This window comes from Artibeus jamaicensis, unplaced genomic scaffold (genome assembly GCF_021234435.1).
Source record: "Artibeus jamaicensis isolate MK-2021 breed Jamaican fruit bat unplaced genomic scaffold, CSHL_Jam_final contig_718, whole genome shotgun sequence".
Taxonomy (NCBI): Eukaryota; Metazoa; Chordata; class Mammalia; order Chiroptera; family Phyllostomidae; genus Artibeus; species Artibeus jamaicensis.
Genome location: NW_026521936.1, coordinates 6,117,416 through 6,142,841, shown reverse-complemented (window position 1 = coordinate 6,142,841; position 25,426 = coordinate 6,117,416). Strand labels below are relative to the sequence as shown.

At 58.1% G+C, this 25,426-nt stretch overlaps 1 protein-coding gene across 1 annotated transcript in view; it reads right to left on the bottom strand.

The window, feature by feature from the left end:
• Positions 1–25,426, bottom strand: part of DNAJB6 (DnaJ heat shock protein family (Hsp40) member B6) — a 36,961-nt gene that overhangs the window by 9,418 nt on the left and 2,117 nt on the right. The window contains exons 2-8 of the mRNA XM_037131900.2: positions 19,847–19,936; positions 17,551–17,660; positions 15,640–15,696; positions 14,890–15,003; positions 7,399–7,530; positions 6,022–6,163; positions 5,280–5,350 (exon numbers count right to left, since the gene is read on the bottom strand). Coding sequence (XP_036987795.2) covers positions 5,280–5,350; positions 6,022–6,163; positions 7,399–7,530; positions 14,890–15,003; positions 15,640–15,696; positions 17,551–17,660; positions 19,847–19,911 — 691 coding nt within the window. The 5' untranslated portion in view covers positions 19,912–19,936. The remainder of the gene's footprint in view (positions 1–5,279; positions 5,351–6,021; positions 6,164–7,398; positions 7,531–14,889; positions 15,004–15,639; positions 15,697–17,550; positions 17,661–19,846; positions 19,937–25,426) is intronic.

Genomic DNA, 25,426 nt, shown 5'->3' with positions numbered 1-25,426 from the left:
TGGGACGCCAGGCCCTGGAGGGGCATGGCTCGCCTCCAGGTCCCCAGCGGAGCCCTCGCCCCTCCAACCTTCACCTTCCAGGCTGTGCAATGGGAACAAGGCCCAGTCACCACATTTAATGGGAGGAAGTCCCCAAGAGCACTCTGGGAGGACGGAGGGCGCCCTCACAGGTAAGGGGCTACGACCCCAGACACAGCCTGGAGGAGCCAGACAGAGCACCGGCCTGCACCCCACTCCCAGAAGGTTCTCTACACCCCCACACCAAGTGCTCCTGGGCGCACCCAGGGCGGGCCCAGGCCTCTCCAGCAGTTCCTTCCCCTTGAGAACCCCCCCAAAGGAAGAGAGAGAAGAGGCCCCATCTATCAGAACCCTGTTAACATCGCGAAGCCTGTCCAGGAAGGACAGGAGCACCTCGGGGTCCCTGTGACCACAGGAACCCCAAAATGCCTGTCATCAGCGCAACCCATCCCAGCGATCTGGCAGAAACCCCTGCACAACCACACCAGCATGGCCACACCACCACAAAACCACAACCACACAACCACATCTGCCCCGGCCTCACCCGGCCCCACACCAGCAACTTCACTGCCCAAGGACACCAAGAAACCAAGACTCGCAACCCACACGGCACCTCTGGGAACGGTGGAAACTCCAGGGGTCAACACAGGCGACGGCGCGCCCTCTGGGAGAGGCCCTGGCACCACACAGAGGCCACAGGCGCTGGGAAGTCAGTCACGCGGACCCTGCGCCCGCACAGGAGCCAGTGTTTCGGCGTAACTTCTGCCGGCCTTTCCCTCTGCGTGAACACGGTGGTGCGTGGAAACTCTCCACAAAACACCACGTGCCGGGGCCTGGCCGGGCCACGTCACCAAGAAGCCATGAGAGGAATGTTCCGGCAGCTGTCACAGTGCTCAGCTGTCGCAGCCACGGTCGGTGCTTTCCCCAGATGGAGCCTGCTCGGCAACACGCAAATGCAGACGCACCGTGCAGACGTGAACACTTTCCCCAGACGTGCGCAAGCCTCGTTCCGGCTGGTCCTCGGTTCTGCCAGTGGGAGCACAGTCGACCCCCCACTCACTCAGGCCCTGAATGCCGCCCCAACTGCATCACGCCCGGTGGGCATGGGGACCCCCACGTGGACGTCCTCCTGCTCTCATGGAGCCCAGTGACAGGAGGCCAGGGCCCCGGCCAAGGGCCCTGCCAACACAGAAGACGCAGAGGACAGGTGCGCAGGTGTGGGGAGACTAGCGAGTGGCTGCCGGGGTGGTAGAGGGGGCAGTGCTGCTTGGATGGGGACGGGGCGGACGTGAGGGGAGACGGAGTGACCGTCACAGGAGCGACTCCACTCCCGTGACCAGATTGTGGGCAAAGGACCAGAGCTGAGGGCAGATGCCACCCTGGCCACCACTGCCAGCCACCACTGCTGGCAGACACAGGCCCAGTTCTCGCCCCAGTTCAACTGGAGAGGCTCAGCGGATGGAGCACGGCCAGAGAACCGAAAAGGTCGCCAGTTCAATTCCCATAAAGGGCACAGGCCTGGGTTGCAGGCCGGGTCCCCAGTAGGGGGCGCACAAGAGGCAACCAATCTGTGTTTCTCTCCTTCTCCCTCCCTTCCTCTCTGAAAATAAATCAAACTTAGAAAAAAGGGACCACTTGTCAAAACAAAGAAAGGTCATGATGAGAAGTCCACCAGGGGAGGCCCCGGGACCCAGACCCACAGCCACGAGCTGTGTGTGAGGCGCGGCTCGCTCACGACAGGTGGAGGGCGCACACCCAGCACCCAGACCGAAGTTCGCCCAGCGGGACGAACGTTCTGGTCTCCATGGGGTCACACATTCACAAAACCTCCTTCTGCACACACAGCTGCGCCCACATAAAAATTCTCCGGCAGGTGCCTCTACAGTTTCTTCTCCGAGCTCTCCAGACTTTGAAACACAAACATGCTAAATGTCAACTTCTTACAAACCACTTGAAACCAAGCGAGATGTGCCAAAGAACTCTTGCTCTTACTGTTGTCTGACCGGCAGGGACCCTCCCTGGGTGACCAGCAGGACCGCCGCCACGCACCCCACGCCACCACCGCTGTCCACCAGGGGCCCAGCGCCACATAACCACAGAGGGACGACTCCCCCCAAGGGCAGTCCTGGGGGATTCTCTTCACAACCAGAGTTGAGTAACAGCAGTGAATGCCCTTGCAGGGGCGTCCAACCCGCAGCCCAGGACGGCGGTGGGTGTAGTCGTACGTTCACTTAAAATACTGAGTTTTTTTTTATGATTATATGTCACGATGCATTCAATGTGCGGCCTCAGAGATGCCAAAATTTTGGCTGGATACCCCTGGAGAGGTTTTCACTGGACCCTGGTGTTGTACCCCGGCCCCCACAAGGCTGCTCAGAAGCCAGTGTTCCGAGGGCATCCCCAGAGCCACCTGCAGGTCAGGTCGCACCTCCTGGTGAGGAGCGAGTGCATCCTGGAGGGACCTCTCCCCCGGCGAGTCGCCGAGGGAGACCCTGTATGCCAATTACTGAGACTTCAGCTCCGTTTCAGGGGGCCCCGGACTAAACAACCAACCGAATGGGAGACTAAAACTTCGATTCCACACCTCACTCAAACACTCCAACTGGATTAAAACTGGACGCAGCAGGAGCAGATTCCTAACCGAGGAAGCAAACCCAGCAGAGCGCAGGTGCACCAGGCTGAAGTCCCAAACCACAGGTCCCCACGGCCACGTGTGAGATGAAAACGGGCAACTGACTTCGAGGTCAACAGAGATGAAAACCGTTCATCCCTAAGTCAAACTAAGTTTCTTAAATGTGCATCTACCACAAGGATGCACGTGAATACTCTGCAGAAGCGCAATTAACAGACACGAAGAAAAGCGCTGAGACTAAGCGGATACCAGATGGCGAAGAGGCCTGAGACACGGAAGTGCGTGTGGGGAAGGGACCGTGCGCCCTGGCAAGTGCTCGGAGCACCTCCAACAGGGAACGCACGCGGGGGGCCTCAGGCGGCCGACCAGACCCTCAAGAATCCCACAGGGGCACCGTTCCGCGGGAACCACCCGTACCAAACTGAGGACAGAGAGGCCGCCCACAGAACCCACCAGGCAAGGCAGCTTTCCCAGCCAGCAGCACCAAAATGCCGAGACAAGACGGCCTGGGTACCGGAAAGTGTGTGAGAGGAGCAAGCTGACCCTCCTCACCCAACACCCGCACCTCCCCCCGGAGAGTCCAGCACTGCCCAGGGGGTCCTCTCTCTGCACAAAGAACAGAGGGCAAGGCCACAGCCGAAACCGCTCTCGGCTCCTGGGGAGCCGACCAGCCCTGCCCACCATCACCCTGTGTAATGTGCACCGACATCTATGGCCCAAACTTCCAGGGGGAAAAAAACTTTCCTTTAAAAATTTTAATTTGTTTCATTTGTATCTAGAAACAAAACTGAGTATCCTATTCCAGGGATATTATTTTGCATGCAGACATCATTCTTGTTTTCTAGAGTTACACTCAACACAGAAGCAGAAATTAAACATCCACACTTGGAATTAGTACTACCTACCCACGTGTAACGTGCGCCCTCACTTCTACCTCAAAAACTGGGACAAAACAGTGCCCATTATCCACGGCAAAGTACGGTGGGTAGTGGGTGCCTCTTTCACGGTGACATCAGCCTGACTAGCTGTTCACAGCAGGAGTCGCGCCCAGCACGACCCCCGAAGGCCCACAAAGGGGCCCCAAAGTGGCCGGAACAGGCTTCCTGGGGCAGGCAGGTCTGGCCTGCCTCTCCCTGAGTGGGTTCCCAGGGGCCGTCCCATCCTCCCTCCTACTCGGGGCTCATCTTGCCCTCGCATGGAAAATGTAAAACTCTAAGGAGGTCCAGGTACTTGCTTCCAGCTTCCCACCTGGCAGAGAAGCTTCATCCTACTCACGGCATGAACGACAGGCAGGCTCTCTGGCGGTTAAAGCAGAGTTTGTCAAACTGGGCGCTCCCAGCACTTTCCCAAGGCCCAGGCGCTCGGGGCTGGCCCAAGTGTGTATGTGTCTGTCTTTCCTTTGCCAAGTTCAGCTGCCTCTGAATGCTTAAATTTCCTGAAGCCTCACCTGCACGGCTTCTGAGACCCTGCAAGGTGTCCACCTGCTCTCAGCAGTACCCGAGTTCCGCACGGCTGAGACCACGCAGAATGACATTCCCACGTGCTCCCCCTCGTGGCCTGCCCAGGCCACAGAAGCCCCCCCGCCCCGTACCCGTGTCTGAACAGCTCTCACCCCGCTATCTCCGCAACAAAACTGAGCGGGGCAGCTCCCTTCATGCTCCCCAAGGGGCTGGCACCCACGTTCTCAGGGGACCAGGACGGAGTTTACAGACGGGAAAACACAGGCAGTGCCCTGCATTCTGCCACAGCGACCATTCCGTGACGTGACCGTGCACGCTGAGAGGGCCCTGACGGAGCCCGGAAGGCAGGACAGAAACAGCACCGCATCTTCTCTGCAGTGATCCGTGCCGCGAAGCGCCCCCCGGACTGAGCACACACGGGGCATCTTCGCACACTCTGCACACACCCTGTGGGCAGTCGGGAAGCGAGAGAGGCCCAGACAGAGAACCACACAGACACAGGGGCTGCAGGCCCCGCTAGGAAAGAATGCACCAAACACATCGCGTTTATTTTTTTTAAGCAAGTGACAAAGACCCAATTCACCAGCTTTACTTTTTACACCTACACTTAACTTTACATATTTAAAACAATGGTCAAAACGTACTAAGTAGCCAGCATTCATGCACAACTAGAAACATCCTCCATTTACAGTGAACCAGAAATGTGTCACCACCGACGCAGTCGCGTCTCGCACTACGACACACGGGAAGCACCGAGATCGCTCGCCTGGAGGGTCCGTCCTGGCCAGGTCGGCTTCCCGGCGGGCTGCCGCCTCGCGGCTCCCACACCGCGTAGAAGCACGCCTGTGCTGGTGTTAGTGCACGGGGTCGCGGCCACCTCGGGTCACGTGTGATAAAAAAGCAAAGTGCATACAGAGATTTACAACAATTTCAAAGACAAAAATGTCCTATCACGTGGTCCCAACAAGAAACTCAAGAGTCTATGACAAGGGGCTCCGGTGAGCTGCGTATAAATACTTTAGGTTAGGTCAGTGACACAGAGTCGAGTTCGTGGGGGTCTTCAAACCAACGCTCCTGTTAATCCGCAAACGGTGCTTGTTACAGCTAACATGTCTGCTACATGCGTGCGTTGAGTTACTTGTTATCCAAGCGTAGCCGCTGCTCCTTACCATTTATCGTTAAGGACTTGAGCTGGCCGTCTTCTTCAACTTCCACTCTCTCTTCACCGTTCTCGATGATTCTGCAGGACGAAATGCACTTTTACAAACTTTAAGGGAGATGTATACGTATCACACCTGAAGTAGTACAACTGTCACAGACACACAGGGAACCACCGATCCGGATGCCGAAGAGCACCGCAGACGCCGACCTGCGCGCCATCTCTGGAAGCAAGCAGACTCGCTCACAGACGCAGTCTGCTCCCCACCCCACGGAGCCCCGGGCGCCAGCCACAGTGGCAGAGGTCGCACCGCCAACGGCACTGACCGCCCATCAGCCCAACAGAGCTGCCCAAACTTACCACACGACCGCACGTGCAGAACGGCTCTGAATGAAGATTACGAACACGAAACGTTAAACTACATCTATGCCCTAGCTGGTGTGGCTCAGTGGACTGAGCACCGGCCGGCCTGCGAACCAAAGGGTCGCCACTTCGATTCCCAGTCAGGGAACATGCCAGGGCAGTGAGTGGGTCAGGTCCCCGGTGGGGGGTGCATAAGAAGTAACCAATCAACGTGTCTCTCCCTCTCTTCCCCTCAAAAGAACAATAAATACAGTATTTTTTTAAAAAACAAAGACCCTCAGGTACCAGATGAACCTCAACCCACAGGCCACACGCTGGGGGAGGGAAGGAAACAGGCCACCAATCATCACACACACTCATCACAGCACAGCAGGTGGGAGAGACTGTACCTCTTCGTAGTGATTTTCCTGCCGTTGACCATTTTGGTGGAAGTGGACACGGATTTGAAGCTGCCCATCCCACCACCACCGAACGTTGTGGAAGAGAATGAAGTGAGGCCCCCGTGACTTAGTGACCCGAAGGACGAAAATCCTACAGGAAATGAAAGGAAAAAGATTAGAGGCAAGCACATCAGGCAATGAGTGCAAAAACGCCCAAGTGTCAGAACCTCGCAAGCAGGACTCTCACACAGGCACGGTGTTGGCTGGGACAGCGACACCCGGGCTGCAGGGGTGGGGGGTGGGGTGGGGGGTGTCCTCCCAGTCCAGGGGCAGGAGCACCACTGGCCCCTGCTTCCAGTCACCGCCCCCCGCACCTACACCCCGTGGGCTCCCCCCATCTGCAGGGTCCCCTGGGTACCCAGCCGCGTGGAGGGACTGGGAGGGCCCGGCGCCTGCGTCTTCCAGGAGCAGCACCCCCGCTCAGCCCTCCCCTGGCAACGGGGCCATGGGGACAATCTGGCTGGATAAAAAGCTAAAGTGACCTTAAGATGAAGGGACTGTGGTTCTTAAACGCGCCCTCAATTCCATGGCGGCCACAGTGGGGACATGAACCCCGGAAGTGCAGGAGCCCCCTGGCAGCAAAGCGTATTCGGACAGGAGGCTGGTCCCCTCACTCCTGCAAACCCAGGGCCCCACACGGTCCCGGCCACCCGGACTCCAGGGCGGTCTGAACCCACTGAAGGCCAGCAGGACGGTCGAACTGTCGCTGAGTTTCCAATGGCCCCATTAAAAAATTTTAAGAACTGGTAAACTTGATTAACGCTCTTTAATCCAGAACACACAAAATATTACCACACAGGCCAGAGGAAACCTGAACTGCGGTGGCCACCTCTCACTCCATCTCTGAAAGCCAGGCAGGCGGCCACCATAGCACATCACTCCTCCTAACCAGACGTTTCATCTTTTATGGGAAAGAGTGAAAATGGATCTTTGGCTCTGGCTGGTGTGGCTCAGTGGACTGAGCACCGGCCTGCCGGCCAGGGAATCACCAGTTGGATTCCCAGTCTAGGGCGCATGCCTGGGTTGTAGGTCAGGCCCCCAGCAGGGAGTGTGTGAAAGGCAACCACACATGGATGTTTCTCTCCTTCTCCCTTCCTTCCCCTCTGTAGAAATAAGTAAAATCTTAAAAAACTTAAAAAGAAACAAAAGAAGAAATGGATTTTCATACAGGGAGCTTGGGAAGGCCAGAAAAGAACACAGGCCTCGGAAAGCACAGGTCCGCTCCGCCAGAAGGTGCAGCGCCCCGACCTGCCCTGACTCCGCGGCGCGGTCCGCCAGCCCGACTCCGCAGACTCCTGAGACCAACTTGGAGGAAGGACCAGGTACCTGTGTCAAAAGCAGCAAACCCTCCTCCGAAAGACGGAAATCCACTGAAGGCGGAGAAGAAGGAGCCTGCGCCGCGGTTCCGGCTCCCGCGGGAGCTCCGCCTGTTCCCGAAGAAGTCGTCGAAGGGGTCGTCTGTGAACACACACAGTGGTGAGATGCTGCTCCAAGGGACAGCTGCCCCCAGGGAGGCGTCTCTTGGCCCAGCGAGTCCTTCTCCCCGGTGGCACACCGCCCCCGTCCGTGGGGTCCACCCAGAGCCAAGTGCACCGGGACAGACGGACAGCCACCCCTCAGGCTGCAGGCTCTGGGGCCTGGGAGGCCAGCATGGGCCACGTGCAGGCACGCGGTCGTGTGGGCAGCATTCCCCAGCACAGCCCGAAACAACTACAGGAACGGACCACTCGCCGCTGCTGCCGCCGCACAGAGAGACCAGTTGGTCACCCTGGGCCTTGGATGTAGGGACGCCCACCATCCCTGTAAACATGGCGTCTCAGAACTGCATCTGAAAGGCAGTGGCAGAGTCAGCTCTGAAGACAGAGGCACCGAAGTTGCAGGGCTGACATCATCCACTCTGACAGACAGCCGCTGCCCCCGAAAGTGCGAGGCGGCGCATCCCTAGAGTCTGCAGTGGTCTGCTTGTCAACGAGCAGCTTCCACTGAGGTTCTACGAGATTAATCACCACTCCATTTTTCTCAGAAAAATGGAAATTAACAAGAAAAAGAATCTGATGGACAGAAAGACAGCAGTGCCTGGGGGGAAAGAAGAGAGCCGCCCGTTGGAGAGCGCAGGGGCCGGCACAGGGACGGGAACGGGGTGCCCAGCGTGAGGCCCCACGGCATGCAGTCCCGCGCAGAGCCGTGCAGCATGCTGCCACACACGGTTGTGCGGTCCAGGTGTCCCCCGGTCACTGCTCTGAGGACCAGTCCTGGGGACTTCAGGGTCCTAGGGCGCCTCGGTACCTGCACGCCGCTCAAAGGCTCTGGGAGGGGGCTGTTGTGCAGGGTGGCGGGCCCCCCGTAAAATCTCCCTCTGCAGAAGTGCCTGCAGAGGCTGGTTCAGGAGAGTGTGAGGAAGGTCAACTGCTTTTTGGTTGTATTTTGTTGCCTTTTAAATAAATACATCTTGCTTATTTTCCTCCTGATACTATATAACCTAAATGTTACTGTCTACAATTCAGATATTCACAGAATTTTAACACAGACATTCAAAGATTAAAGTCACAAAACTGCCCTGGCTGGTGTGGCTCAGTGGACTGAGCGCCAGCCTGCAAAACAAAGGGTTTTATTTTTAGTCAGACTAAAAATAAGTCTGACTTATAACTGTCATTAGAAACACACGTTTTCAATGTCACAATGATGTTGTTAAAAGTTGCCGCCAGGAGACTAAATCCTTACCAGGAGCTTCCCATCACTGGCCACACTGCGTTTTGCCCTTTTAAGGGGGTACAGTCATACATCACAAGCTTTTAAATCTTCAACCCAAAGCCAAATACAACTGTTTAAAACCCTCAACCCAGCAATTCTACTTAAAGAAGAAAACAAAAACATCACCTCGGCCCAAGCAGACAAGAGCCCGCTGCTCAGTGAGACCCCCGCGCACCGCTGACAGCAAGGGCCACCAACGGCCTGATCCCCAAGGCAGGGGACAGGCAGGCGGAGCTCGGGTCCTGTGCAGGCCGAGACACGGTCACAGCGCTCACGCCTCAGAGGCACTCGGAGCGGGATGCGTGTGGAGCAGTCACAGGGCCTGACACAGGCGTCAGCCATGCCTCCGCCTGGCGGCAAGGCCAAGGGCCCTTGCTCCCCCTCCTTTCCACTCTCTTCTGTGTTCCAAGTCTCACCCGGAGCACGTGTGTTCTACTGCTTTTGAGGTTGGAAGGAGTGAACACCGTACTCTGAGGTTTCCCAGACCAGGGTGACAACACGTGAACACACCGAAACACGCTGCCAAGTCCGCCTCTTGCCCACCCACACCTGGCCTGGAGGGTGAGGGGCAGTGGGAAGAGGGGGCTGTAGCTCTCTCCCACCAGCTGTACCCCCGGGGCCACACCCATTTAAGGGCCACAGGGGGAGGGGTCTCGGGGGATCTGGGGATGAGGCCAGCTCTCAGAGCAGCAGCCTGAACAGAACAAACGGCCCTTCCCATGTGGGTGGGGGGCCTGTCCCATCTGCAGAAGGCCTGCCGCTCTGGGGCTCCTGCAGCCCACGGGCCTCTGGCCTGGAGCCGGACGTCAGCTATGCAGCTGCTGACCTGTCTTCGTGCTCCAGGGAGCTGGCTCTGTGCACTACAGGTGGACGAGGACAGACACGGGGGCACCGAGAGAGGGAGAAGCCAGTACGGACACTGGATGTGAGGACGTCTGCTCAGGCATGTCTGTGCCCCTCTGACACCCCGTGTGTCCTGAGACACGGCCCCACTCGAGCCAGCAGGTCCACAACATGGCTGGCTTCCTTCTCCAGTCCGAGTCTGATGCAGCCTGCACCGAGCCCGTCTTTGAAACTTCATGGACCCTGCTCTGTGCTCAGAATACACAGCTCCACCATGCAGGCGGCCCCACAGCAGGGAGTCGGCGCCCTGTGACGTACCTCCCGCGGCCAACCCCAGCCTGAGGATTCTAATGCACAATCCCAGAAACGACTCACAAGTTTCACATCACACGCTGTTCGGAGGCACACGCTGAAATCTCGCTCCATCCCACTCAGGGCGCAGACGAGCCCTCCGTCCCATAGGCCACACTGCGCACAGGACAGGAGGGGACACCGGGAGACGCCATGTGCATGTCACCGCATGTGCCACCGTCGCCACTCCCCCGCCCCCCGCCGGTGTCTGCAGTGCCTGGCGGACAGTGGGGTTTCCTAGACGAACAGGGTGTGTGTGTACAACAAAGAACACAGTGCACCTGGGGTTTGGCTCCATCTCTGGTTTCTGGCATCCACTGGGGGTCTCAGGACGCACCCCTCAGATGGGGGCACCGCTTCCAACAAAAAATACATTGATCTGAGTGGTGTGGGGAAAATGGGCACCGAACACACACATCTGCGCCCACACGTGCACCTGCACCCACAGGCACGTTTTCCGAATTTTCACCCAGACTCAGCCTGAGAGAGCACCTCACCCACAGTGCCAGTCCTGGCTCGGAAGACCCACACACACCATAGGAAACTGGCCCTATGAGCACAGGACCACAAACGGGATCTGAGGGCGTTGGGGACACCTGAGACAGGGTGGAGGTCTCCCAGCAAACCCAGCCCCGAGAACCAGGGTCATAGCCCTCCGCTGACCCTCAGACCTGGGGAACATGAGACCCTGCATATGCAGAAGCAGAACACCTACTTGGAAGGAATTGAAAATTGATGTGACAGCAACTTAAGGACTCAGCAGGGGGCACTCAGGCTGCCCAGCTCCCACACCACTGCTCCAGAACAATGGAGAGCTTTGGGTCACGTCCCGGCCAGGCTGCAGCACCGTTCCCGCAGCCGCAAACCTCCGTCCTCAGAGCCCAGACTCACCCCACCCTGGTGGCATGGTCCTTGACCCAAGCCCCGGAAACGACCTCACAGGGGCCTCAGGGGCAGCTGGGTCTCATCTCATGGGTGTCCCTTCGGCCAAACAGCCTCCCCACCCCCTCCTGGCAGGAAGCAGCGCCCACAGGGGCCTCAGCTCCACCAGACTTCGAGCAGAAAGGCTGGTCCGTGAAAGACTTGGGACACACTGACTCAGGGCCACCTGCAAACCGCACACGAGGGGAGGACCTGCCTGCCGGGAGCACATGCTGGCTCCCATGACGGAGCACAACACAGCAAAGGGCTGGCACCCCACTGCGGGTCCCACAGCCCAGGAATTGACCAACTGGTCCTCAGGAGGAACGAACGACCTTCCCAGAGACCACCCCCTCCCAGCTCTGTGGGGAGGGTGCTGTCAAAGAAGGGTCCACGGACAAGCAGCCAGGTAGCAACACAACCACCCTCCCCACCCCCACCCCGCCCCCTCATCCACCAGCACCTTCTCCATGAGTCTCAGGTGAGAATTAACTCCCCAGGGCTGCTCCACACCTGCACAGGCAGGTGCAGCTCTTGGAGAACGGCTCACCCAGAGCGCTGACCCCCACCCCCCAGTGAGAAGCAGGTGGGAGCAGCTGCTCCCCCCTCCGAGGACCCCGGGCCTCACCAGAACTGATCTGAACCAGGGTCGCATGAGGTTCTCCTCGGCGGGAGGACCTCGCCCTGCCACCCCACCCCTGTGCACAGCGTAAGCCAGCGCCTTGTCACAGACAAGACCACACAGGCACAAGTCACTCCTGGGCCCCCACCTGAGCACCAGACTGTCCCTGCTCCAGAGCTAACAGCCCAGTCAGAAGACCGCGTCCCTGGCTGCACTGTGGCCCCGCTGTGCTGCTTAGCAGTCACCAAGGAGCCTCACCGCTGCAGTTGCACACAGAGGCTAAGTTTGGACCGACAGGCCACATGGGGACACAGTGTGCAGACACGTGCACGCCAAGGAGGCTCTGGGGCCACCAGAAGCTAGAGAGGCCCGGAAGGGACGCCCCCTCACAGCCACCCGCCTCAGACCCTGACCTTAGGCTCCCAGCCTCCAGCACTGTGGTTCTGGTCCCAGAAAGAGCCCTGCCCACCCCAGTGTCCTCAGTGGTCACCACGCCAGTGCCAAATCTGATCAAGGGCTGCTCCAGCCAAGAAGCAGTAGCAGAAACTCTTTATTCACGATACACTCACCATGGCTGGCCCTCAAAGCCAACCATGTGGTCACAGGTGTGCCAGCAGCACCTCGAGCTCTGGGCCACTGTCCTCACTCAACAGCTCCTCGATGTCCTCACTGAGCCCCTGGCTGTCCCCCAGGCTGGCCTCGCCCTCCTCGCTGGACGTGAACTTTAGGTCCTCTCTCAGGAGCTCTGCCTGGCCCCAGCTCCAGCCCTCCTCGCTCGACTCCCCTGCACTGAAGCCCTCGAGCTCCTCGCTGGAGACCACCTCCAGCGCATCACTGCTCCCCACGCTCAGGACGTCGTCCTCCGTCGGCGACTCCAGCTCCTCCCCAGGCGGCTCGGCCTCCTCGAACCCTGGGGGGCAAAGGGAGGCTCACTACACAACAGGGGCCACACCCTCCTCCACAGGCTGTCCCGCTTCTGGAGACCCTACAGAGGGAAAGGGGTGGGGACAGACAAACTCTCTGGACACAGGGCGGGGTTTCCAGTGAGCCAAACTGAGAATGCAAGTGTGTCCACCTGGGGCTGCCCCGGACGGCCCCAGTGTGCACAGATGTAGCCTGACTGGGCGAGAGCCCCGCACTGGTGAGTGAATGCCAAGAGGGTCCTGATTCAGGGTGCTGCCCTGCACCCAGGTCGACAGCAGCCCCAGAAGCCAGGCTCAGAACCAGCCCCCGCCCCTGCTGGAGGCTCGAGGCCAGCAGGGCCCCAGCCAAGTCCTCCTGCAGGCCAGGGGCGTCCTTGCCACTGGGTGCTCAGGCCCAGAACTGCTTACTGTCTGCCCAGCACCCGTCTGCTGTGTCTGGCCAGTCTTCAGCCCCACCTGAGATTCTACGTTCTGACCGGCAACAGCTTCAGCTTGAAGTGTCTCGTACCAGACCGTGAACCCGTGTTTTGGACATCAGGCAGGTCATGTGACCCACAGAGCTGGCAGACAGGAGCTGCCCCTCGCACGTACCGCCAGCAGGCCACGGCGCCACGCCACATGTGCGGTCGCCAGGGAGCTGCTCCTCTTCCTGCATGCAGATCCTGACAGCCTGAAAATGGAAGCCTCCTAGGACACCTGCAAGGCCGGGCGGGAGAGGGGTCACCGCCACAGCACGGGTGGGGATGGCGGAGCCTGCATCACCACACGAGCACCGCCTCTGGGCGGCAGGCCAACGTCCAAACAGCAGGGGGGTCAGCCCCACCTCCACCAGCTGAGGCCCAGAGGAAACAGCCGCCCAAGTGGGAGAATCAGGTGCGAACAGCTGCAGCCAGAGGTGCTCCGTCCGTATTGACCCCTGTCCACCTGGCCTCTCTGTGCATCGTGCTCTAGAAAGAGCTGCTCGGGACAACCTGTCTCAGTGAGGAGGCCTGGATCAGCCTGTCTCGGCTTCTCCCCAAGAGAGGCACACCCCACCCCTCTCACCACAGCGGGTCTCGCCCCTCACTCTCACCTTTAAAGCGTGACATGAATTGCACCCCAGGTGCCTTCACCACAGGTCTTTCCTCCCACCACCTTGGTCCTGTGCACCAGAGACCCCATACCCAAGAAGGCAGAGGGCCAGCCCACCTAACAGAAGGCTGTCCCCCAAAACTATCCTGCCCCACAAAACTGCACACCTGGACTCTGCTGAGGGCCGTGCTGAGACACGGAACAGCCCACACAGGACGGGCAAGCACGCTCGCCTACAGGGAGCCCGTGCCGCACCCACTGCAGGTCCGGGATGGCAGCGAGCACAGCCGCTCTGCAGAATGAACCCAGCCTGCACACAGTGGGAACGCAGCTCTGCTAGGCCCCCGCAATCCATCAGTGAGGGCGAGGCTTGCAAACACACACCAACAGTCACCTGCCCCTCCACAAGCCACACGCCACCGTCTCACGGCCAGGCTGCAATCCAGCAGAGCAAGGCAAGTGTCCCTGAATCCCCATCACCAGGAGCAAGAGCTAGGACCACCCAGCTGAGGAGGATGCACACCCACCGCACACAGCAGTGGGTCGCTTTGCCTGCACTGCGACGAGCGGGTCCGTGGTCCCTGTGGCATCTGCAGACTGGGCTGCTCTTCAACATCCCCCCCCCCCGAGGGCATGCAGGTGCTGTCCAGCCCCCACACCCAGGCCCCAGCATGAGGGGACACGAGGCACTGCCCCTCAGTGAGCCCAAAGGCAGAGCAGCCGGGGCAACACCACCAGCCAGCATCCAGACACCCAGCTGTGGCGGGCTGATGGACATGCCCACAATGCGTGTGCCCGAGACAAACGTGGGCACGGAGAAGATGGGACTAGCCTCTATCCTTCAATGTGGGAGCGGCAACACCACAGCCCCCTCTAGCACACCACACGGCCCGGAGCCGACTCCTCCCGCAGACTGCACTCAACCCTGCTGCCCCAGGACCACCAAACATACAGCACAAGAAGCTACAGAGAAACCATCCCCCAACACTGCAGCTGTGGCGCTGCAGGTCCCCGTCAGCCTGCACAACACGCTTGCCCACTCGAAGCAGCCACCCGAGGCCTGACCACTGCACACCGGAGGAGGCAGAAGAAGTCCATGGGGACCCTTTGCAGTGAAAAGGACACGCGAAAACCTTCGCCGTTTCACTGTTCGGGGTGTGAACTCAGAAGAACCTTCAAGGAGCGCACAAGGAACGCTGGGGCCGTGTGCTGTGTGCTAAGTCGGTCGGACCTCCCCGCTGGCCGAGACACAGCAGAAACAGGGGGCCGCCACCAGCCCTCCCTCCCAGGCCTCGTGGGGCCCCCCATGGGCCACAGCCCAGGCGGCAAACTTACCAAAGAAGTCGAACGAGAATGGGTCCCTTCCACCGAAGAAATCCCTGAACACGTCCTCTGGGTTCCGGAACGTGAAGCCGAACTCGCCAAACCGATTGTCAAAGTGGCTCCCACCTGGGCAGGAACAGCGGGCTGTGAATGCTGCGGGCCGCACGCCGCCCCATCTGTCTGCGGAGCGCTCCACACACCCGGGCCCTGAGCCGCTCCGGAACCCCAAGGCAGGGGAGCCTGTGCCCCGCCCCACCCCGCACGGCGCCTGCACCTCCAGCAGATGTGTGCTTGGACAAGGGTGTCCCTCCTCGCTCCCGCCTCGAATGTGCGCTCAGCACACACCCACTCCACCAGGAAACCCCGTGCACACTCGCGCACACCCACAGCCTGTCTGGGGGGGTGGGGAGCACGGACTCCCTGGTGGGCCTGCGCCGTGGGGAGGCCCGCAGAGCAGCACAGGGGCGTTTCACCAAAGCACAGCTGCCTTGCCTCACCGCCTGAGCGGTGGCTTCTGTCTCCCAGTGGGACCTGTCTGTAACCCCTAAGGACACTGCACTGGATGCACAAACTCACCCTGCGTTGTTTCCTATCTAGTCTCGTAAGCGCCATCCATCTGTCCTTCCTCTCCCGGCCCCACCTGTCCCAGCTGCAGGCTGTCCTGCGCCCCTCCCATGCCCACGTGTCCACGAGAGCTCACACACTCCCTCCCCCACCCCCGTCTCGATGTGTGTCATCAAAGGAAGCCCGACACTGGCGTACCTCCACCTCCATTCAGTCCTTCTTTGCCATATTTGTCATAGATGTCCCGCTTTTTAGCTGTGAAGTTAAAAAGAAAAGTCAGCAAAGACCATGCACCTTTCTCAACCAAGCCCGTAAACAAAGGACCCTGAGTTGTAAGTCAGAGACCAACGCAGGCAGAGGGGAGGGGGTGGAAGACGGTACAGAGGACAGGGGTGGTGATGGGAGAAAACACAGTAAGACGTGACTGTCAGAACCTTAAAGACAGACCAAGCGGTTCTCAGTGTTCTGTCGGCGGTAAGGATGGGGCCGACCACACTCTGAACGAGAGAAGGAAGAGAGAATATCTAAAAGCACATCTCTCCTTAAAATCTCAGAAAACCTTCCAGTGTTATGAAGTTAAAACATGATGATCAATGTTAAACACTTCACCCTAGCTGGTGTGGCTCAGTGGATTGAGCACTAGCCTGCAAACCAAGGGATCTCTGGTTCGATTCCCAGTCCAGGCATACGCCTGGGTTGCAGGTAAGATCCCCAGTAGTGGGAGTGTGGGAGGCAACCACATTCTGAAATCTGTCTCCCTCTTTTTCCCCCCTTCCTTCCCCTCTACCTAAAAAAATAAAGTCTGAAAAAAAATTTAGTCTCACCCCACTGCCCAGAGCCCACATGTGCTACATGAAACCACACCCCAAGTCTCGAAGAGTTTCGGCCCTCGCCATTGGGTGGGGCAAGTGGACGGGTGCAGGAAACCGAGGCAGGCAGCCACAGGCCCCGTGGCCCCTGTAAGACAGTGGCCTGGCCAGCCATGCAGAGTCCTGTCCCCTGACCTTCCAGGGGAAGAGAAGAGCAGAGCAGCATCGGCCATGCCCCCACCCCCACCCGGCGCTGGGATCCAGCGTCCTGGCGATGACAGGCACTCCCTGGAGGTGATGCCCAGCTGCCGGCTCTGGCCGCAGGCTGCTTGAGAGCCCAGGAAAAATGCAGCTCCATCACAAAGAAACAAAAAAAAGAGAAAGGTGACAACTGCACAGACGGGCATTTACAGGCTATCTTGCTGTGAAGTTCAAGTTTGGGCTCAGCACTGTTTCCTCTGTCCTGGTCTGGAAGTGCCCACACACTCAGGACCCCAAGGTCCCGTGCGTCCCAAGTCAGTGGGGCTCAGAAGCCCAGCCAAGGTCTGAGACCAGAGGCTGCACACACCTGCAGTGAGAGGCCCCGCCTCCACCTGAAACAAAGGAGGGAGTGCTCAAAGGTACAACAGGGCACTGACACCTAGTGACCACTGGCCGCTCAGGCCCAAGGCAGCAGTGGCTTTCAACAGTGACCCTGACCCACGCAAACACTCTCGGAGCAGCAGCCACCCGGGCAGGTAGGTCACCCGCCCAGCGTCCCGCCTGGCCAGGTTGGTGCAGTGGCTTCCCAGGTTCCTTCCCGAGACCCACACGGTCGGTCCTCCCTCACCCAGAACCCAGAGGTGGTCTCCTTGCCACCAAGCACTGCGGACCAGAGCCGGGAAACAGCTGGGCTCCCTGGGCTCATGACTCCAGGCTGGAGGAAAGGACTGGCCACCACTCCATGCCTGCACCCCGGCCAGGACGGGAACCGCCCCCAGAGCCTCCACCTCAGCTGTGCATGCAGTCCCTCCTGCCGGAAACCAAGGAAGCCCTTCCAAGTGCTACAACTCAGCCATGAGCACAAAGGTGAAGGCGGTGCGGTGAGCAGGAGCAGTCCTGCACCACAAAGGGGGCCGCCACACACAGGCCGTGGCCTCGTCTGTGCTGCCATCCTCGCACCCAGGGCCGGCTCTGTGCTGAGCCACCCAGGGGGAGCCCACGAGGCGCACAGGGTCCAGTCTTCTGGAAGACAGCCAGACTTTCTCCACAGACCGCGCCCACCCCTGCCCCGCGAGGGCGCCACACACAGGTCACTCACCATCAGACAGCACCTCGTAGGCCTCGGCCACTTGTTTGAATTTCCGCTCTGCTTCTTCTTTGTTGTCAGGGTTTTTATCTGGATGCCACTTCAGCGCCAGTTTTCGGTACCTGGAGAGGAGCGGGGGAGCATCGATCACAATGGAGTCCGAGCCCTCAGAGCCGCAGGCTGGTGAGGGCAGCGATGGTTCGGCCCAACAATCACCATGCCCCAGAAACATGTGAACAAGTTCTGCGGCCCAGGGGCCACGGAGCAGAGCAGCCTCCGGAGGCAGGACCGAGGCAGGACAGCGTGCCGTGTCCAAGGCCCCAGTGTGTGCGTGCATGTAGGGAACACGTCCCACAGAGGGTGCCGCTGGGCAGGAAGAGGTGCCCACTCCCACCCTGGCGAAGGTCATGCATTCCAGGTCTTCACAAAGCCACCCCACTGTGAACTCACCAGTCTGTGACCAACATCACCGTGTTCCAAGGTGACAATGGACAATAACGCCATTTTAAACTCAAAAGGTCCTCTTAGTTGAGCTAAGCACAGGCAGCCTTTTTTGACGGGGACAGTGCATGGGGAGGGGCTGCCCCTCAAAGTCTGGGCAGAGGGGCACAGGGACCTCCTCACACCTGGCAAGGTCCTGAGGGGGGGCTGTAGTGGTTCAGAGTGTGACCTCGGCTGACCACACCCCTGCAGGGGCAGACCCCACCCCCACCAGCTCCCAGCCCTGCTGAGGGGTCATGTGAGAGCAGGACATGTGTGTGCACCCCCCAGAAGAGGCCCATGCCCTATAAGCCGTGCCCACGTGCCCACCGGACCTCAGGCTCCCAGCAGCACCGCAGCTGCGAGGTGGGAAGGCCCCCAGGCAGAGGGCCTGTGACACAGACCTGGGGCAGTGACAGCCACACAGCACCTTCCGTCCAAAACAGGAGGTGTCCTGGTCACCGCACTCATCCTCCCCAGAAGGTGCACCACCCATTAGAAATCAATGAGGCCACCCCGGCAGGCGCGGCACCACACACTAAGTGCCCTGAGTGCCGTGGACTAAGCGCCAGCCTGCAGTCTGAGAGGCTGCATATTCAGGGCCCACGCTTGGGCTGCAAACCTGGCCCCCAGCTAGGGGCGGGTGAGAGGCAACCAATGGGTATTCCTCTCACGAATCGATGTTTCTCACCTCCTCTTTCTTCCTCCCCCTCTTTGTAAAAACAACATCTTTTAATAATGAATGAGTGAATGCACAAATGCATGGGACTAGCCCTGGATGTGTGTAGCTCAGTTGGCTTAAGCATCATCCCATAAAAAAGGCTTGCAAATTCAATCCCCAATTCATGAGTGTACGGAAGGCAACCAATAGAGACTTCTCTCTCCCCTCCTCTCTAAAAGCAATGGAACAAAGGTCCTCAGATGAGACTAAAAAAAAAAAAATACAAAAGGAGGCTAAATCCAGCCGGTCGGGATTTATTCCCCTGGGCTGCCCTCGGTGAGGAAGCCCCACCCGCTACGGGCCACTGTGCCTCCTGGGCTACACCGCACCGCATGCAGGTGGGCCTCCCCCGACGGGGTGTCCTGTGCACCCAGGGTGTCTGTGCCAGGGCAGAACAGGGCTTCCCACTGCCCCGAGCTCTCCCCAGCTGTGAGCTATGATGGAGTGAAGAGGCCCCCAGCCAGCTGGACACAGTCTTCCGAAGTTTCTTGGTCCAGGTGTGACAAGGCAAGGTCTCAGGCAACTCCAGGTAAGCCCGGCACAGCGCACAACCTGCTCTGGGTCTGGTCTCTTAGAACAAACTGGTGCAGAGACCCCTCTTTTCCAGCTGCAGACCCTCCCAGGACTCCTTTGTGGACTCGTTAGAAAGTGGGTCCCGAGACCTGCTTCCCACTCTCCCAGGATGCCTGACTTGGGTTCCCAGCAGGGCCACAATGCTGGGACATCTGCCTGCTGACCTGTTCTGCTCTGTCACCGCCTAATAAATTAAGGAGATGCAGCTCCCCTGGTCCAGGCCCTGGGCACAGGCTGGGCCCCTGGCAGTGGGGTTCCAAGAGACCACACAAGGACACTACGCCAGGTCACCTCCACCTCCAAGCCCAACGTAAGGGCTCTGGGATTATCTCACATCCCCAGAAGCAACCTCCAACAGAAACAGTATCCACTGCCCCAAAGCCAGGGACAGAAGGAACCATGGGACCCCCCCCCCCCAGGGCTGGGCTGAGGCTGAAGACCAAGATGATGGACTCAGTGAACACTGGCACAAACAGCACCCAAGCATCCAGGGCCAGCACACAGGCTCCTCACTGCAGACGCTTGGCTACTTACGCCTTTTTAATGTCCTCGGCCGAGGCATGTCTCTGCACGCCTAGAACTTCATAGTAATCCACCATGTTTCCACAGGCTGCTGGGAGAGCCCTGCAATCAGAAACGGTGGTCAGGACAACACTGCAAGGCTGGGCCGTCGTGAGGAGGCACAGTGGCGGGTGATGTCCCCTTGGCAACGACCGCTGGCTTGCCAGGCTGCAGTCTTGGCAGAGACCGAAGGGACTCCTGCCCTAAGTAAGATCCTTCTTGACGCGAACAAGAAAAGCTCTGAAAAGCCTCGTAACACCCTAAACCACTGATCTCCAGCCTTTCTCATCTTGTGGCACACAAACTACTGAAATCCTGCAGCACACCGGAAAGTGTATTTTGTCCCATCTGACCAAAAAAGTAGGTATGATTCTGACTCGCTCACACCAGACAACTGTTGTGGTGGCTGGTGCTGTGTTTCATTTGGTGACCCCAGGGGAAAGGGGTCAGCACCCCGACTACACAGTCCAGTGCTGCATGCTCTCAAAGTCACCACAGACCCAAACTAGGCACTGTCGCCAAGACGCAGCACCCGGCACCCGCCCGAGCAGCAGCTGGCAGGCCCCCGGGAACGCCCTACCTTCCTGCCTCCGTCCATGCTCAGGGGCTCTGGCTACCTCATGCGTCCAGAGTGTCCCTGTGCCAGGCACGGGGCAGGCACAACGTCCCCAGACAGAGGACATGCGGTGTGGAACCACATACGGCGCTCCCCAACACGCCCAGGAGGGAACGGGGCCTTCTTTGGCGGAGGGCTATCGACTGGGTCGACCGACTGAAGTGAATCTCAGGGAAGAGCTGTAACCTTAAACTCACTGCTGAAAGTCTGCGTGCAGACGGCTACGAGACTGCGTGACGGAAGAGCACACATGCGTGGCCTGTGGACGTGAACGACAAACTGTGCGGACTGCCTGTGGGGGGGGCGCGGCTGGGCGGAGGGGGGCAAACAGGGAACAGCTAAGACAACTTTAACAGCAGAAACAGTATCTTTGAAAAAACCAAAAGAAACAAACTTGGCAACAGGACAGACTACAAACCTGCCACGGACAGCACCGAATTTCATGTTTCTCAGCCAACAGCGCATCAGTGAGCGGAGCAACAGATCCATGCCTCTCTCTCAAATCAGTAACTGTTTTAAGTGGTTTTAAAAAAAAAAAAAAAGACGACTGAGAGCAGAACGACTTCAAGAGACGCAACATCCCAAACGGGACCACCGCAGGGAGAAGAGAGAAGCAGAGCAGCGTCCTGCAGCCTGCGGTCCATCAGAGCTGCCTGGGGTCAACGCCAGACAGCAAACCGCACACCCAGAAGACCTGCACACTGAGCAGGCCTGACACTAGAAGCACGCTGGTGTGTCACATTGAAATTTCAGAAAAATCAAAGATAAAAACACCCCATAAGCCACAGGAAAAACACCTTCCTACAAGGAAGCAGAGGAGGACAGATCCGCAAGCAGGAGTAGAGCGGGGCCAAGGGCCCCGAGCCCCGCAGGGCGCCCGCCGTGGCACAGGCCCTCAGTCCCATCGACAGCAGCAGAGGCACTGGCTGGCGGCAGGCCGGTGCGCACGTATTAAAAGCTCCTCAGAGAGAAGGGAAACAACGTGGCTCAGACACACAGGGGTCGGGGACGCATCGAAAAGAGGAGGGTGAAAATAAAATCTTGTTTTTCTTATTCCTAACGGATCTAACAGGTAATGGTTCATCCAAGTAACAGCAAAAAGCATCCCATCATGCAGGAGTCCACGTGTCCGTGTGCTGCATGGAGTGAGTGTGGTAAGGGCCCTGGTGGGCGAAGGAGAGTCAGGAACAGCTGCTTTCGCCAGGCACCTGCGCCTGGGCCTGTGCCTGCACCTGCACCTGGCTGCAATCTGCCCTGGCTGGTGTGGCTCAGTGGACTGTGCGCCACCTGTGAACCAAAGGATCACAGGTTCAACTCCCAGTCAGGGCACATGCCTGGGTTGTGGGCCAGGTCCCCAGTAGGGGGGCACTTGAGAGGCAACTGCACATGGACATTTCTCTCCCTCTTTCTCCCACTGTCTAAAAATAAAATGTTTCTGGAAAAAACACACAAAACATGACTGTGTGACATGACAAAAGTGTTACCTGAACTACTAGTCATATTGCAACATATAAACAACTCAAACATCTACATCTCCAACGTACATATAAATATCAAACAAAAAAAAAACTAAGCTATGAAAATTAAAAACACACAATCACAAACATGAACCAAAAACCAGTGAGCGTGAAGACCAGAGCAGTGGGGTGCCGGGTGGGAAGGAGATTAGAAGCCAGTGCGTCCAGCTTACACTGCAGAGGCCCTTCAAGGCTTAGGAACTGGCCAGACAAGTTCAGAGATGATTCGACTCACGGGCCAACCACTGAGGCCCCACAGGCAGGCAGAGGGCATGGTGAGCTCGAGTCCTGGCTGGCACAGCCCCCACCATGGGAGCCCAGTCTGAGCACGGGTGGCTGCCTGTCCCATCCGCCCTTCTCCCACGCGGACCACTATGTCCCACAGGCTGCACCCCAGTGGCAAGCCCAGACAGCCCCGGTTCTCCCATGACAGCTGCCCTCTTCATCTTCGAAACATGCAACCCATTTTTTTTCAAGAGGACACAGCACCCCTGCAGTCCAGAGGCCCTGCCCATCACAGCTGCCTGGTACTGTCATGCTCCGGCTTCCCGGGCGACGGAACCCGCCGCCAACCCGGGATGGCTCTCCAACAGTGACTGCAGCCCCTCCGCCAGCCCTGGCCGTGCTTCGGGCTCACTCACAGGGTCTCCAACAACTGCTTGTGCACAGCCCCAGGCCTTTGCATCTGGCTGATGCCTTTCTGAAGTTTTTAACCAAACCTTACAAAGGCTCAGCTGAAACCTGTGGAAACCAGGCCATAAGCTGTGTTTGCTCATACTCCCCCTCTGACGCAGGGTCCCACTGGGTCATGTGCCACCAGAGCCAGAAAAAGGGCCACGCCAACAGGACACTTCCACGCCACGACTCTTGAGGACTCAGGACTCTGCGTCACTCTTGCTAAATAAACAAGCCTCTGAGAAAAAAGGGCCCCGTCCCCCGACGGCACGCTGCCCTCACGACCTCCTTTCCCTGGGCGTCACGGGAGGTGGGTGCGCAGGGGGCGCTGCACAGGGCCCCAGATGTCTCACGCCCCTGCCCGCCCTCGTGTTCTGAGGGAAACATCCTGCAGTCCACCTGCAGGACGACTGTTACAGAACGACCCTCAGTCCCTCCAGCTGGGGAAGGGAACTCAGACGCCACTATGCGCAAGCTACCTGGTCCCAGTGCTGCCAGAAAGGACGGAGGCAGGAAGCAGTGATCACTCTGGAGCGGCTTCCCAGATGCCCTTCTGCTACCTGGTGACTTCCCAGAACACACAGATAGGGAGAAACCAACAAAGTGCACAAGCAGTCCCAGCTGACCTGGCTCGGTGGGCTGAGCACTGGCCTGTGAGCCAACAGGCTGCTGGTTCAGTTCCCAGTCAGGGCACAGGCCTAAGCTGTGGGTCGGGTCCTGGATGGGAAGTGCTCGAGGCAACTGATGGGTGTATCTAGAGCACGTGGATGTTTCCTTCCACTCTTTCTCCCTTCCTTTCCCTCTAACTAAATAAAGGGCTTTTTAAAAATGACTTGAGCAATCCTTCCTTATCACAGATCATCTACCTAAATATTTGGTTCTTACACAACGTCCCCTAAAGCATTCCTGAAACACACAAGGAAAGTCACCTCCTCTGACCCTGATGAAGACCACTGGCACCTACCCGACTCCTTCATTAAGATTTTATTTATTTACCGTTTTGTTTTGGTTTCTTTTTAGAGGGAGGGGGAGCAGGGGAGAAAGAGAGGGAGAGAAATCTGAATGTGCAGTTGCCTCTCACGTGCCCCCCGCAGAAGACTTGGCCTGCCACCCAGGCACGCGGCCCGACTGGGAATCCAACTGGCGACCTTTGGTTCACAGGCCGCACTCAATGCAGAGCCACACCAGCCGCGGCCGATTCCTTTCTTTAAGATAAAATAGGGCACATCGGCAAGTGCTCGATCTCTGGTACTTGTGAACTTAAACCACGTGCATATGTGTATTTCTCCCACTTTCCTGAACTCGGGATTCCACTACTAACTGCAGAAGGGAGACCAGAATGCAGACGAACCAGGAAGAAGGCCCGTTCAGTCCTTTCTGGACTCGCGAGCTCAGGACAAGGCTGCAGGCACAAAGGACACAAGAGAGACTCGACACTCAACCTGCAGGAACGTGCAGGGTTGCCAGGCGCCACACACCAACACAGGGCAGACCCACTGCGCCTCTGTGGGGAAGGCAGGGCCGGAACCTCAAAGGGCACCACATCCCCTTGTCTGAGGAAACCCCCCTTCCAAAGGCCACGGACACTTGCCGCTGAGTCTAAGAACCCAGCAGGCAAGCTGTGGACTCGATCTGGGTGTCCGTCACCAGGTGAGTGGGCACCGGGGTCACAGGTACAGCGAGTTCTCACTCAGCCATCAAGAGTAACACCAAAGGACCTGGCCAGCACTGTGCTAAATTTAGTCAGGCAGACAGTCCCCATTTGCTTTCACATATATGGGGACCTAAAAAACAAGAAACAGAAAAGAGACTCGCACAGAACTAACAGGTGGCTGTCCGCGGGTGGGGGTGGGGTAAAAGGACCCGAAGACAGCTGGAGTATCTGGGTGTACCACTAGTTCTGCCGCCTCACAGCCATGCTGCGGTTTTCCATTTAGAGAAGGTACAGAGTTTAAGAGATATGTCTTGTTGTGTCCCAATAAGACAGTAATGTGCCAAGGGTCAAGGCTATAAAGAGCATATTCTCTGCTTTGAAATACACTGCAAACCTCAGAAATGTGGGTTTTTGGTGTTTTTTTTTTCAGAAATTAATCTCCCCACCTTAAAAATAAGTTTTTTGTGTAGCTCAGTGGATTGAGCACAGGCCTGTGAACCAGACAATTGCAGTTCGATTCCCAGTCAGGGCACATGCCTGGGTTGCAGGCTGGTCCCCTGCAGGCCAGTTCCCAGCAGAGGACACACGAAAGGCAACCGTACATTGATGTTTCTCTCCTCTCTCCTTCCCTTCCCCTCTAAAGAGAAATAAATAAAATCTTAAAAAAAAAAAAGAAAAAAAGACATCTTATATCCTTCTTCCCAAGTATAAAAAGTTTTTTTTTATTTCCTTCTTAGGTAGGCAACTGAAACCAAAGGGGTCAGCTGTGACTTTTTAAAATCCCCCTAAAAATATAAAGTTTGGAGAAACACCTTACAACCAATACATAATAAAATCATCATGATTTTTACTGCCTGACTTACCCAATCAGCTCTCCAACCAGGCCTTGAAACCATCTTCTACCCCTCCACCACGGATTCCCCCTCCCACTCTGTTCTTCTCGCCACGCCCCCAACTCTGCTCAAGGTGGAAGTCCTCTCAAACTGGACTCGAGGAGAAGCCCAGCACCTGTCTGCCCGGCCTGGCCCACCCTCCTGGCTCCCTAACCAGCCTGCAGTCCCCACCCGGCACCACGAGGCGGCGCTCCCAAC